The sequence below is a fragment of the Sciurus vulgaris genome (genome assembly GCF_902686455.1).
Source record: "Sciurus vulgaris genome assembly, chromosome: 10".
NCBI lineage: Eukaryota > Metazoa > Chordata > Mammalia > Rodentia > Sciuridae > Sciurus > Sciurus vulgaris.
Window position 1 is genome coordinate 50,527,933 of NC_136470.1, and position 12,884 is coordinate 50,540,816.

Consider the following 12,884-nt stretch of genomic DNA (forward strand, 5'->3'; position numbering starts at 1 on the left):
TGTCTGATACAGATAATTTAGATAAGCTTAAACTGTAATTTATATGCAAAGTAATAAATTAAAGGAAAAATACCTGGGATCTGTTTTTTTCATGGTTAATGTTATGAGCAATATTCAGTCAATGGAAAAACCTGATGATGGTTTTAGGCAATACATAAACCCCAGGGCCAAAACCTGAAATACCAGTTAGTTGGGCCAATTTCCTATAAAGACAATCTTTAAAAACAGCTCATTAATCAAAATGTCTCCTGTGAAGGGTAATTAATTGCCGAGTAACAGTTCTTCTATTTCCAAAGAGTTTTGAATAAATACACTTTTGAAGCTCAGAAGGATTAAAGAAAATTGAAAATAATCAGTTGTTTTATCAGTTTTTCTCCCTCCTCACCCAAATTTTGAATAGTATTAAAGGGAGAATGGCTATTATCAGTTCTGCTTATTAGTTAGGCTATTGTTATAAATTATACAATTTTGATTTTTTCTCAAAGAAAGTAGGCTTATTTACTTAATTAAGATTATAGGTTTTAATAAGGAAAATCATGGAAGACTTATAAGAGATCCTTTGAATTACTAGTCTATAACAAAAGCACTAAATTATATTAATAAGAAGTGAGAGATTTCAAGCTATGCCTAAAGATTCATGCCATGAATTCTTGGTTACGTTAGAAAAGTTACTCTTTAAAAATGCTACAGTAAAACCTGGCATCAACAATAAACTTAGAAATTATAACAGGATGTAAATTTTAAAATTTCTTACTCTTCCTTCTAGTTAAGTTTAATAATAAATACCTAGACTACTTTTAACTTCATATTATTCCCTGTAACCATTTTACTATTGTCATCATTAAAAATGCCATCTACATTAATGATGTCACCTATTGTTTTGTTGTCAAGTTGAGATTGATGAGTCTGGGATTGCTGGGGTACAGTTTGTGGAAAATCTTCATACACAGCTTCTTCTAACCATGGAAAACAAATGACTGCGAGATACCAGTGAGACCTGTTGAAAAAGAACTATAATCTTAATAACATAAAAAATCTAAACAGTGTAGAAGAATATGTTCTCGAACAACATTCTGAGAAAGTGAGTATGACAAACTTCATACTGATTTTGAAGCCATTCATTTTAATATCTGATATGATGTAGAACACACATTCCAAAACTGACTACATAGCCAAAATTATCAAAGCCACAAGTAAAACTACTTAGGGTAAAAATCTGAATAATTTACCTTTACTTTTATATAGTCAAATGCTTTCTTTTGAGAATCTGCTTTAATGAACACTCAGATTCACCTGTTTTGTATCAGTACTTGAAGAGTGTGTTGTCTTAAAAACTTTAAGATTCACCTTATGTCTTTTGATTTTTATTCAGATCTTTTCTTGAATCAAAAAAAGTAATGCCTCGATCATTAGTCTTGCAAGCCATTTGTCATTTATTTTTCTCTCCCATATTTATAACATAAACATTATCAAACCAAAATCCAAAGTAAGTAATTCATTGTTTTGGCTATATTCATAGAAAAAATTTAAAAATAATACCTGGGATTTATGTACTCATAGTTTTTGCTGTTTTTAGTCTAAAAACACCACAGATATTTTTTTCTGAACAATCTCTAATTTGTTTCTAAATAATTGGAAATACTCACGACTCATTCACAGGTACAAAGATGTAATCTTTATTAAAAATATTTATGTGACGAGTCCATGTTCTTACTCTTTTATGTCTTCTTTGTGCCATTCTGGAAATGAAAGATGGATAATTTGATTTGTAAAAAAAAAAAATTAAAATTTAAGATGAAGACTTTAAGAGTCATTTTTACATGCTGAAAATGCCAAGTTTATTTAAGCATCTTCTTCCAAATGTAAAATTTAACATACTAGAAATAAACTCCCTTGTATTAACTCCTAGTTGTTAAATTTGATCACTTAATAGTGAAATGGACTGAATAAAGACTAAAATTTATTAAATGCTTTGTAGGTTCCAAAGTGGCTTAGCAACTAACTGACTTTAAGTATATCTAAATCTATTTATTCTGCTTTGCTCCATCTGGGTATCAGGCAAATTATCATATAACCTTAAAAAATTGTCCGAATATTTTATCTGGGAGGAAGGAAGTATCAGAACTTAATGGAGGAGGAGATATGGAGCCTTTTTTTAAGATTTTAAAACACAAAACACTTCTCCCTTTAGTTCAGAAACAACAGAACAAGTCTAAGTGTGGCCACCATTCATCTTTTATTGCTTCAACAAATATTCAGAGGTTTCTAAGTACCAATAATGGAAATAATCTACACTGCCCTAGAATAATTTATAATCAAAGGAAGAAAAAACGAGACAAATAAATAAAATACAAGCAGTATAAGGGTACAAAGGAATTATGATAAAGCATTTAGAACAGCTACCTCCAACAGTAAGTTAGTGTGCACACACAATAGTTTCTTTTTTTTTTCACACCTATATACCAGGGGAGTTATAGAAAACCAAGTTTGGATGTCACAAAAAAGCTTTAGGATTAAAATGGCATTTAACATGGGCATAAGGAGGTGGCATATGACTTCTGCCTCTGCCCTTGGAAGGAATTCTTTTTATGCAGGGAAAAAAACAAACTATTAAATGTTTATATGCTTATATACCAAGAAATACAGTAAACAGACATCTTTGCAACATATTGTTTATCTGAATAATATCTAACTAAAACACCTGGCATAAATTTTTGGAGTAAGTAGAATCCAGAATGAGCTAAAAAAAAATGCAATATGAATTAGATGTGAACTACTATACATCAAGTAATCAGGAATCATGTTTATTGAATTTCTTATTTTAGATGACTCCATCATAAAATTATAATTACTTTCAACCAGCACATAGACTATTAACTTATTTTTCATTTGAGAATCTTCAAAACAGGCACCTAATTTTATTTGTTTCCTTATATTGTTTTTTGGTAGGCTTCCTAATGATGCTAACCTTATTTAGGACTATATTAGACATAAAACAAGGCAAGAAAAACAGAAGAGAATATAAGGGCTACAACATGATCTTTTTTTCTCAGTTCTTAACTGTGTAGAAAATACTCAGTTAAATATCCAAGAGTTCTCTTGGCATTAATATCGTCTTACATTTTGAGTCCCTAGTATATTCCAAATGCTGAGATATTTAATTGAGTATTTTCTACACAGTCAAGAACTGAGAAAAAGAAATCAGGGATAGGCTGGAAATAAGAGAGATGAAGTCCTTGACCTCACAGAGACCTTAGATTGAGAAACAGAAAACAAATAAGTGAGCAAATAATATGATTAGAGAGATCATGTTGTGACACAAAACAGCACCAGGATAAGAAATTTTAGGCAGTAAGTAGAAAAGATCTGAACATATTTTAAAACTGAAAGAGGTAGGTTGAACTTAAGCATGGTAAATGAGAGGAGGGTAAGGAGTTTACATGAAATGAGTTTAAGATGGAAAGAAGCCAAATCTCACAGGATCTCATATACTATGGTAGTGAGTGTATTTACTATTTACTCTGCAGTTTCTTAAGATTAGAAGTTTGAGCCTTTTGTAGTAGATTTATTATTGGTCATTAAAGTTTGTATCCCTTGCTGCTTTGTTATTGGCTTATCTTAAACACACACACACACAATCTGATTTGTAGGGATTCTTTTTGTGAGTACTAATGATTGGTTTGAGATGTGTGTGTATACACACACATACACACACCAGACCAAGCATCAGTTGGGTGGGGGAGGGGTGGGATTTGAACAGAAATATAGCCCAACTGCAAACAAATATGTATTTACTATCATGTTCCATCAGTTTAAATAGTAGCATGTCAGTAAGGATCTAATGAGGAAAATTTTAAAAATCCTATCTTTTGAACAGATACAATGTAATACAGGGAACTGGATACAGAAGTAAAAGATAAAAGAAAAAGGGCAAAAAGAGTGGGAAAGTGGGGGAGGGCAGTGAGGCAACAAAAGATCAGCATATTTGGAAACTGCTATGCCCTAGGTTAGAGGACAAAGGGAAGCAGCAGTATCTCCAGACAGAAAAGAGATCTAGCAAATCTGTCCAGTTAAAATCTCACAGAAAAAATAGTCTCTGAGAAAATCACAGCACAAGGTAAAGAGGGTAGAGAAAAAATAGCCTGGCTTCTTTATTCCTGGTCCTCCAATTTCTAGAACCCCCATGGAACATGCAACTAGAAATGCAGCGTGCAAGAGTTAGCTTTCCTGTCATAGGAAGCAGAATAATATAAGGCTAAGAAATGGTTCTAAAGTAAAGAGACTCAGGACTTGAACAAGAGGTAATACTGCCAACTCTAAGAAATAGAAGCATCAAAATAGTTCATTTTATCTTAAAACTTAAGCACATTAGAGGATTGACTTACGAAAGATCGGGATTATCTTCTGTTAAATTATTTTCCTTTCTGGTTAAGCATTTATAGAAAAAGCTACTGAAAATGTGACTTCGTTCAACAAGTTCGTCTGATGCCTTCTCCAATATAAGATACCTGTAGAGTAGCCATCCACAAAATTATTTTTAGATTTTACCTTGTTTTCTCCAACTACCTTATATGTTCTAGAAAACACTGTTAGTTATATCCAATTAGATTCAAAGTAATCCTGCATTTTCTCTGATTTGAGCTTTCTATTTGTTCTTTAGTTATCTCATCTTCCATCAAGGGCATTTGACACTGAAATTGCCCAATTTATTCATTCATTTAATTAATAATATTTATCAAATTCCTAACATGTACCAAGCACCACATTTACAAGAGAGACACAAGAAAAGGGAAACTAAAAGTACCTGCCCCTAGAAAACTCACAGTTCAAAGAAACAAAGATAGAAGGAATTATTAGTTAAATAATAGATGAACAAATATAAGACTGAAATTATGACACTACTAAATGAACCTAGAAAGCTTTAATAACTAAGATATGACTAATACCTGAATTCTTAGTCTATTTCTATCCCACAGCAATTCTTCAACATAACTGTATAATTCAATCACTTAAGTGAAACCCTTCATAATTAGGAAACTGCTATTTGTAACAATTTATGCAGGCTGAGTGGCCAGAGTTTGCTAGAGTACTACAAAGGAAAAACTGTATAGAAAGGGAACTCCAGACAGCTACAGATTGACCACTGGATGTGTGTGAGGAAAATACCCAAACAGGGGAAATAACTACCAAAACTGATCAGAGAAAAGGATATATTCAGCATTCACACAGACCAAGAATGGTGCCTATTCCTACTAGTCAGACTGGAAAATCTAATAATTCATGAGACACTGGGTAGAGTATTCATGAGTCTTTCCTCAGTGGTGGGAAATAATTTGTTGGTCTCATTTATCAAATCCTAAAAACAAGACACCTAAAAGCTATTTTCAAGTAATTTTTACTGTATCCCAGAACAAAGTTCAAGCATATTTACAGAAATTCAAAAATTTCCATCATTCATTTAAAAATTACCAAATGAGGAAAGAGGTAAAAAAAAAAAAAAAAAAAAAAAAAAAAAAAAAAAACCCTACAACTCATCATGAAGAGAAAAATTAATTGAAGCTAACACAGAAATTGATAGACATTAGAATAAGCTGAAAAGGACATTAAAATAGTTGTTAAAACTGTATTACATATGTTCAAAAAGTGACATGGATGGTATAAAAAAAGACCCAAACAATTTCTAGAGATTAAAACTATGTTTGTACATATAAATGATAATGTGAGATTTTAAGCTTTGATGGCTAGAATAAAAATAGTATTATTAATAGAATAATAACACAGTTGGTAAGATGACAAAAAGTTTGATGTGGCAAGGATCTGTGAAATAGTTAGGAGTTCTCTCAATCAAGTGTTAGCAATTCAAGCCTAGCGATACAGTACAAAATGAAGGCTAGAAATAAATTTTCTTTGTATGAAAGTTTTAAAAGCTTTCACATCTATCCTTTAGCTTTTGTTAGACAACAACTAAAAACTAAAAGTTCAGTTGAAAAACTAAAAGTGATATAAATTCTTTTAATTAAAATGACAGTTTAATTTCCATGGTGCTAAAACATATACTAGACAACTGAATAAAGCCATTTCTTTTCAGTCTCCAAAGTGCTTCACAATTATGTAAATATTTCCTGTAACATATAATACAGTGCTCAAAGAAGTACATATCACAAACCAGCATATAAAAAGTAAAACAAAAGCATTAGTTCTTCTAAAGTATGTAGTATCTATGAAAATAAAGAAATGAAACTGAGTTGATAAAAATTTTTGTAAGCCAAAAATTTTCCAGATCTGAAATCTTGGCAGGTTACTTTTAACTAGTGTTAAAATAACTTAGATGAAGACATTTATAATAAGTTCCATGGTAACACCTATAAAACAAGTAAGACTACTTATTACTTTACTTACTTAAGGTAAAAATCAATGATGACATCATTAAGAAACTCTCCTTCTTCTAAACATTCTAAGTCTTCATTAGTTACTCCTAATCCCCCCTTGGTGGGTGGTGGAGGATATACAATCAATCTTTAAAAAAAAAAAAAAGAAAGAAAGAAAGAAAGAAAGAAAGAAAGAAAGAAAGAAAGAAAGAAAGAAAGAAAAGAAAAGAAAAAATATAACGTTAAAATATATTGGTATTAAAAATTCTAGTACCTAAGAGATTTCCTACATGAAATAAAACTGAGCAGTAAGATTCTATAAAATCTGTAGAATAAAAAATACTTGACAGGACAAAGGAATTATATTTCCTTCATTTTCATAAGCCACTAATGGTTCTTTCATTAAGTATCACCTTTCCCTTTCATTTTATTTGCATATGAGCTAGTCTCAATAGACTAATATCTCAATACTAGTCTCAACAATTGCCTAATCAATAGGTTTTGCCAGGTATGGTGGTTCATGCCTGTAATCCCAGTGGCTCGGGAGGCTGAGGCAGTAGGATCCTGAATTCAAAACCCAGCCTCAGCAATGACAAAGTGCTAAGCAACTCAATGAGACACTGTCTCTAAATAAAATACAAAATAGGGCTGGGGATGTGGCTCAGTGGTTGAGTGCCCCTGAGTTCAATTCCTAAAACCCACCCTCCTCCCTGCAAAAATAGATTTTATCTCACAATCAGTTTTGATACCATTAAGGATGTTTCTCTTCTGCATAGTTTATAATTGGAACAACTAAGGTCATAAATTCTAAGTTTGAATCCCCAAGAAAAATTCCTTTCCATTCAGACAACCAGCAGTCAAAAACTGTGCTCTCGTGGTGGTGGCTAGCAGTAAAGCAATAAAGAAATAAGAAGGAAGCTTAAGAAGCTTTCAAATTTCTTATAAGAAAGTATTTACAATGTAAAACTTAAGAGAATATAAAGGAAACAAACAATTACATCACAACCAGAAAGTAGCAGAGAACAGAAAGTAGCTAAAAGGCATCCTTCTGGCACTCTCCCCTTAAGCTCAGAAATAAGACCAGCTTTGAATTCCAGGCTTCATCTTGGAATAGTAAAGGGCAGTACTTGAGTACAATACTAATGAAGGTATAACATGTATTTCTTACATCATAAAACTTCAAGAAGCTAATGGATACACTTTTGGTACCATGACATCTAGTTCAAATTTAAAATATTGAAAAATTTGAATGCTAATTTGACAGTTTCTGTCTTTTTTAGCTATTTTCCTGTTCTGTGCTTTCTCGGCTGCTTTAAAAAAAAAAAGTAAACAGGGCTGGGGAGATAGCTCAGCTGGTAGAGTGCTTGCCTTGCAAGCACAAGGCCCTGAGTTCGATCCCCAGTACCACAAAAAAAAAAGTAACCAAAGAAAATGAATCACATGAAGGTATGAAAATAATCTCAAATGCACACTCTTTTAATTTACTACCATGAGAATACATGTAAAAGATGAAATATGAACAAAGAAGTAGCTTCTAAAAGAGACTTTGAAATAAATTCCAAAGTACCTAAACTGAGATACACTTTAGTAAGCAACTTCACTTTCTCTGTACATTCAGATATGAAATGTATAATCTTCAAAGCCATATACTGCTATTCAAATATTTTCAATAAACACCTTAATCTTACCAAATATGACATTTGGACTGCCATTTCTATCTTACTGACATGAAACTAAATGAAATGGCACCTATTTGTTTTCTTAACAGGTTTCAGGTCCTCATAAATTTCAAAAATAACATATTTTTATTGTTAAACATCAGCATGAATGCAAAACTCAAAATACTTTAAAAGGTAATTAATCTACTTAAAAGCAGCAGCGTGAATGAAAACTACTAATATGCCCACCTATTACAAACAGGATATGTCATGGTACATACTTCTGCACAGGTCCAGTGTGCCTGACTTCCCGCCACTCTTCATCTGGATTTGATGTAATAGAAAGTGAGTAGCAACCACTGCTTTGCTTCTGTAGAAAGGTGTACGTAGGTTTAGCTGCATCTGTATTTGAGGGCTGAAAGAAAATGACAAGGCAAAAATTTCCTTATCAATAAAAAAATACAAACATAATAACTTCAAAAAGAATATAGGTAAAAACTAAATTTGTAACTGAAAATGTGACTAATCCACATCAACAATCTATACTAAAATTTCTTTAAACATATAACCAAACCAAAAAAAAAAAAAATACTTGTGATCAAAAGATAGTGTATGCTTTATGATGGTTAGTTTAACTTGAAGTGCTATTTCCAGATATGGGGCTCTAAAATTAAAGAAGAATTTGACAACTCAGAAGTCCAGAATAATTCAAACGTGGTAAATAATAGGAAAATATAAAATTTTAAATTAAAAGAGGTTGAGTTTATAATGTATCATAAATTGACAATTCCACCATGAAATGGAAAAGACACAAATTTGTATACACAAACTAAATAAGAAGCAAAATTTTCTAACATTATTATAAAGGACAATGGCAAAGTCTTAAGCATCTTCTTAGATTTAATATGGCTTTCTAAAGGCCTTCTGAATAAAAGATAAGCCTCAGAACATATTCATGTATGTGTTTTGTGGGCATGTGCACATCTGTGTATGCTACTTAAAAAAAAAAAACAACCTTTTCTTTCTGGAAGTATTTGGCAAACATACAAGATACATGTAAATTACCAACTTCCTAAAAAATAAAAATAGTATTTTTAACTTCCTATTATTTAAAGATAATTTTAAGACTTACAGAAGCTTCCAAAAACAAGAAAATATCTGTTCAGATTCACCTAATCTTAACATCATATACAACCACAGTAAGAAATAAACACTGGGGCTGGGGATATAGCTCACTCAGTAGAGTGCTTGCCTCGCAAGCCCAAGGCCCAGAGTTCAAATTCCCAGCACCGCAAAAAAAAAAAAAAAAAAGAAAGAAATTAACACTGATACACTTGAGAGCTATAGCACCGAGTTATATACATGGAGTAGTTTTCATTTAGATCTTGACTTAAATAATGTAACTATACAGTGACCCATATTTTTAACAAGGGGAATTTGAAAATGTTAATGATGGATTATTTTGAATTTTGTTTGGTATGAAAATTCCATTGCAGTTTTATTTTAAAAAAGGGTTTTGCTTATTTAAGTAAATATTTAGAATATAAATGATATGATATGGTATGTAGAGTTTGTTTTAAAACATACCAGTAGATAGACGAAAAAATGGGGAGCGTAAGTGAAATAATAATACAAAAATAATGATTGGTATTGAGCTTGAAGCTATTTACATTTTTCTATGTTCAGAAGTTTTTATATTGAAAAATAAAGTCGAAAAACTCTTCAACAATGTTATAATTACAAAATCTTACAAAAATTAGACAATATTTGCATTGTCTAATCATGTAAATATTGTTGGCAATATATGTAAAAAAACTGAGAAATAAAATGGTAGAAAGGAAAGAAAAAAAGAAATTAACACTGATATAATAATATTAACTAAACTACTAGACTTTACTCTGATTTCACTAGTTTTTCCCTTAATATCCTTTTTTTCTGTTTAGGCTCTTGCAATCCCTTAGTATTTTCTTGTCTTTCATGACCTTAATACTTCAGAAGAGTACTACTCAGTTTATTTTATGATTGGGTTTGTCTGGGTTTTTTTTTTTTTTTTTTTTTTCATGATTAGATTAGGGTGATACACTGCTGAAAAGAGCACCACAGAAATTATGTACCCTTCTTAGTGCATTATATCAGGGGGTATATTGTATCAATATCTTATTGCTGGTGATGTTAACTTTGCTCACTTGGTTAAGGTGATGTCTGTCAGGTTTCTCCACTGCAAATTTATTACTTTTCTTTTTGTAATTAATAAATATTTTAGGCAAGAGACTTTGAGATTATCCACATATCCTATTTCTCCTTAAATTTTCACCCATCAAACTTAGCATCCATCAGTAGACCTTGCCTGCAACAATCAAAAATACAGTGTTTTAGTGCTGGTTTTATATTTTTCTTATTGCTTTTGCATTAACTAGAAACTTTTCTAAGAAAGAACTGTCCCTATCCATCACTTATTATTTAATTTTTATTCATTCATTAAGTGTTATCTATTTATATCAGTATATATTTAAAGATATATTATTTTTTGGTGATGAACCCATGCTATCATTTTTGATTCTGTGGAACAAATTTCCCAACTTTCGCACTGAGTTCTTTCAGATTGATTCCTGTGCCCTTTTGACAAAATATTGTGTTTTGGAATTAGCCTACTATTGGTGAAAGAATTTTTACCTCTTTACTTACCCACTGCCAATCATATTAATCATATGCTAACCTGAGATACTGATTTCATCTTCATTTCTTCAGCAGTAGTGGCAGGTAAAGAACAAGTTGAGGCACAATAATAATGAACAAAAGAACTTTCTTTTGAAGAGAGGTTCTGCAACAATGGAAATGCATGAACCCAAGACAATGGATAAGAAAGTTCTAATTCTCCATTGTTGGTACTTATTTCCATCATAATATCTTTCAATTTCAATTCTTCTCTTTGTGAAATGGGATTGTTTAGCTCAAGGAAAATGAATTCACTGGATTTTGCTACAAAAGAAAAAAGAAATCAATTTTTATCACCAGTATTATTTTTCAAGGGAATTATAATTAAAATAATGTAATCATGAATAATAGCAAGTTTGATATAAAACCCAACAAAGTATTTTGTATGTTAGTGACAATCCATGCAAATTAAAACCTAAAAATACACCATAAGTTATCTACAAACAAAATTCACAATTTTTGCACTCCTGTTCTAATGCATTAGAATGGAAATTCTGCAATGGTATTGACTGCTGTATCTCCAGTGCCTAATATTTAGTAAGTGTTAGTAAACATTTATTAGTGAATGATAATTAAGGAAGTACTCATTTTTCTCTAGTCTTACATAGATCGAATCTAACAACTAAAAAGTATTCCAATTAAACATCCTTTATTTTCTTTTATCAATCATTTTAACAATGGTCGTCTCCAAATCACTGTCTTCCTCCATAATGATTATAAATGGCTCTATGTTTCTCCCAACTTCTTGCTATTTAATCATGAATGTTCCTATTAGAAGTAATTAGAACAGGGAAAATAACAGATTTTGTAGGTACAAAATTTAGTTCACTATTTGACATCTTTAAGTGCAAGAAAGTAGGGGAAGAAAGGTAAAGAGATAAAAAGATAAAAGAAAAAAATGAATATGAGGTAACTAATTTTAAACCAAATTTCATTACGAGTTGGAAACTAAGCAAAGTTGATAAATATCTCAAGATGCACAATATAGAGATGTGTTATGGGTGCCTACAGAAAAACATTCAATCCAACCCTAGAGGTATGACATATAAGCTGAATTTTATTTTTCAGAAACTAAAGAAAATACCAAAAGTAAAGGAATCTATATTTTATTTAGTCTTAAACTAATTTACTAGGAAACAATAGCAAGAAACTCATAAGAAAGGGAGTCAAGGAAAACAACTAGAAGATAATTCTTATTTTTTAAGAGCATAGAAACTTTAGTTTCAAGCTATATGCCATTAGAATTGTTTGAGGTATTTTTATTTTAAAAAATAATATCACTAAGTTGAATAAAATTACCATGAGAAATCATTTAATAGATAAAATAATTTATCTTATATAATATTAGGGGATAAAATTATTTTTAATTCAATAAAATTTAAATTCAATGAAATAACTATAGTTTATTAAATTATTTAGAAGAAAATTACTTAGAGGACTTTTAGTTTATCCTGAAATTTTGAAGTTATTTTATACTCACATTGCTGGCTAAATACAGAATGTTCTAATTGGGCCTGAATCTCTTGAAGATAATTTGAAGAGACCCAGAGGAAAAGGATAGCATGACTCCTTTTACTGTGATCATCACCCTTATTCTTCCATAATCCAAATCTCTTCAAATGTGTTGTATCCACTAACAATGAAACCTCATTCAGGGACACTGAAACAAAGAGAAGACAAAAACTTAAAAATCAACCTATCTAGGAATACAGGATTTATGCACTATATGATACTTCCTAATATACTGTATTTTTCTGAATTACATGCCAAGTTTTTCAGACACATATTTCTAGTATACTGCATTAAACCTTCCTGAAATACCTCGAGCAATATTATTAGAGTAAAAACATCATATTACAAATTAGGAAGAGCTAAATAATTACTAAATGATAATTAAATAGAAAGGTTTATAGTCTCTCATACTATATGATTTCAGTTATTTACAGAAAAGAAAAATTTGAGGCTAAATTTCTGCAGTATAAAAATCTTATGCAGGGAGACTTCTAAGAATTCTGATATCTTTAGAGAAAAAAAAATTCTACTGCAGAAAATTAAGTATAACATATATTTGAAAATTCTAGTTTCTTTCTTATCTTGGTCAATACTATAAGCCAAGACTCCAAAAGCTATCATAGACCAATTT

At 30.8% G+C, this 12,884-nt stretch overlaps 1 protein-coding gene across 8 annotated transcripts in view; it reads right to left on the bottom strand.

The window, feature by feature from the left end:
- Positions 1-12,884, bottom strand: part of SENP7 (SUMO specific peptidase 7) — a 130,371-nt gene that overhangs the window by 10,867 nt on the left and 106,620 nt on the right. For 7 of the 8 annotated variants that reach the window (XM_079101379.1, XM_079101382.1, XM_079101378.1 and 4 more), the window contains 7 exons: positions 12,222-12,401; positions 10,743-11,005; positions 8,308-8,441; positions 6,400-6,516; positions 4,386-4,508; positions 1,647-1,739; positions 873-997 (listed from right to left, as the gene is read on the bottom strand). In XM_079101379.1, the coding sequence (XP_078957505.1) occupies positions 873-997; positions 1,647-1,739; positions 4,386-4,508; positions 6,400-6,516; positions 8,308-8,441; positions 10,743-11,005; positions 12,222-12,401 (1,035 nt within the window). Of the gene's footprint in view, positions 1-73; positions 998-1,646; positions 1,740-4,385; positions 4,509-6,399; positions 6,517-8,307; positions 8,442-10,742; positions 11,006-12,221; positions 12,402-12,884 lie in introns of all 8 variants that reach the window. The other variant, XR_013757405.1, reaches the window with a different exon arrangement.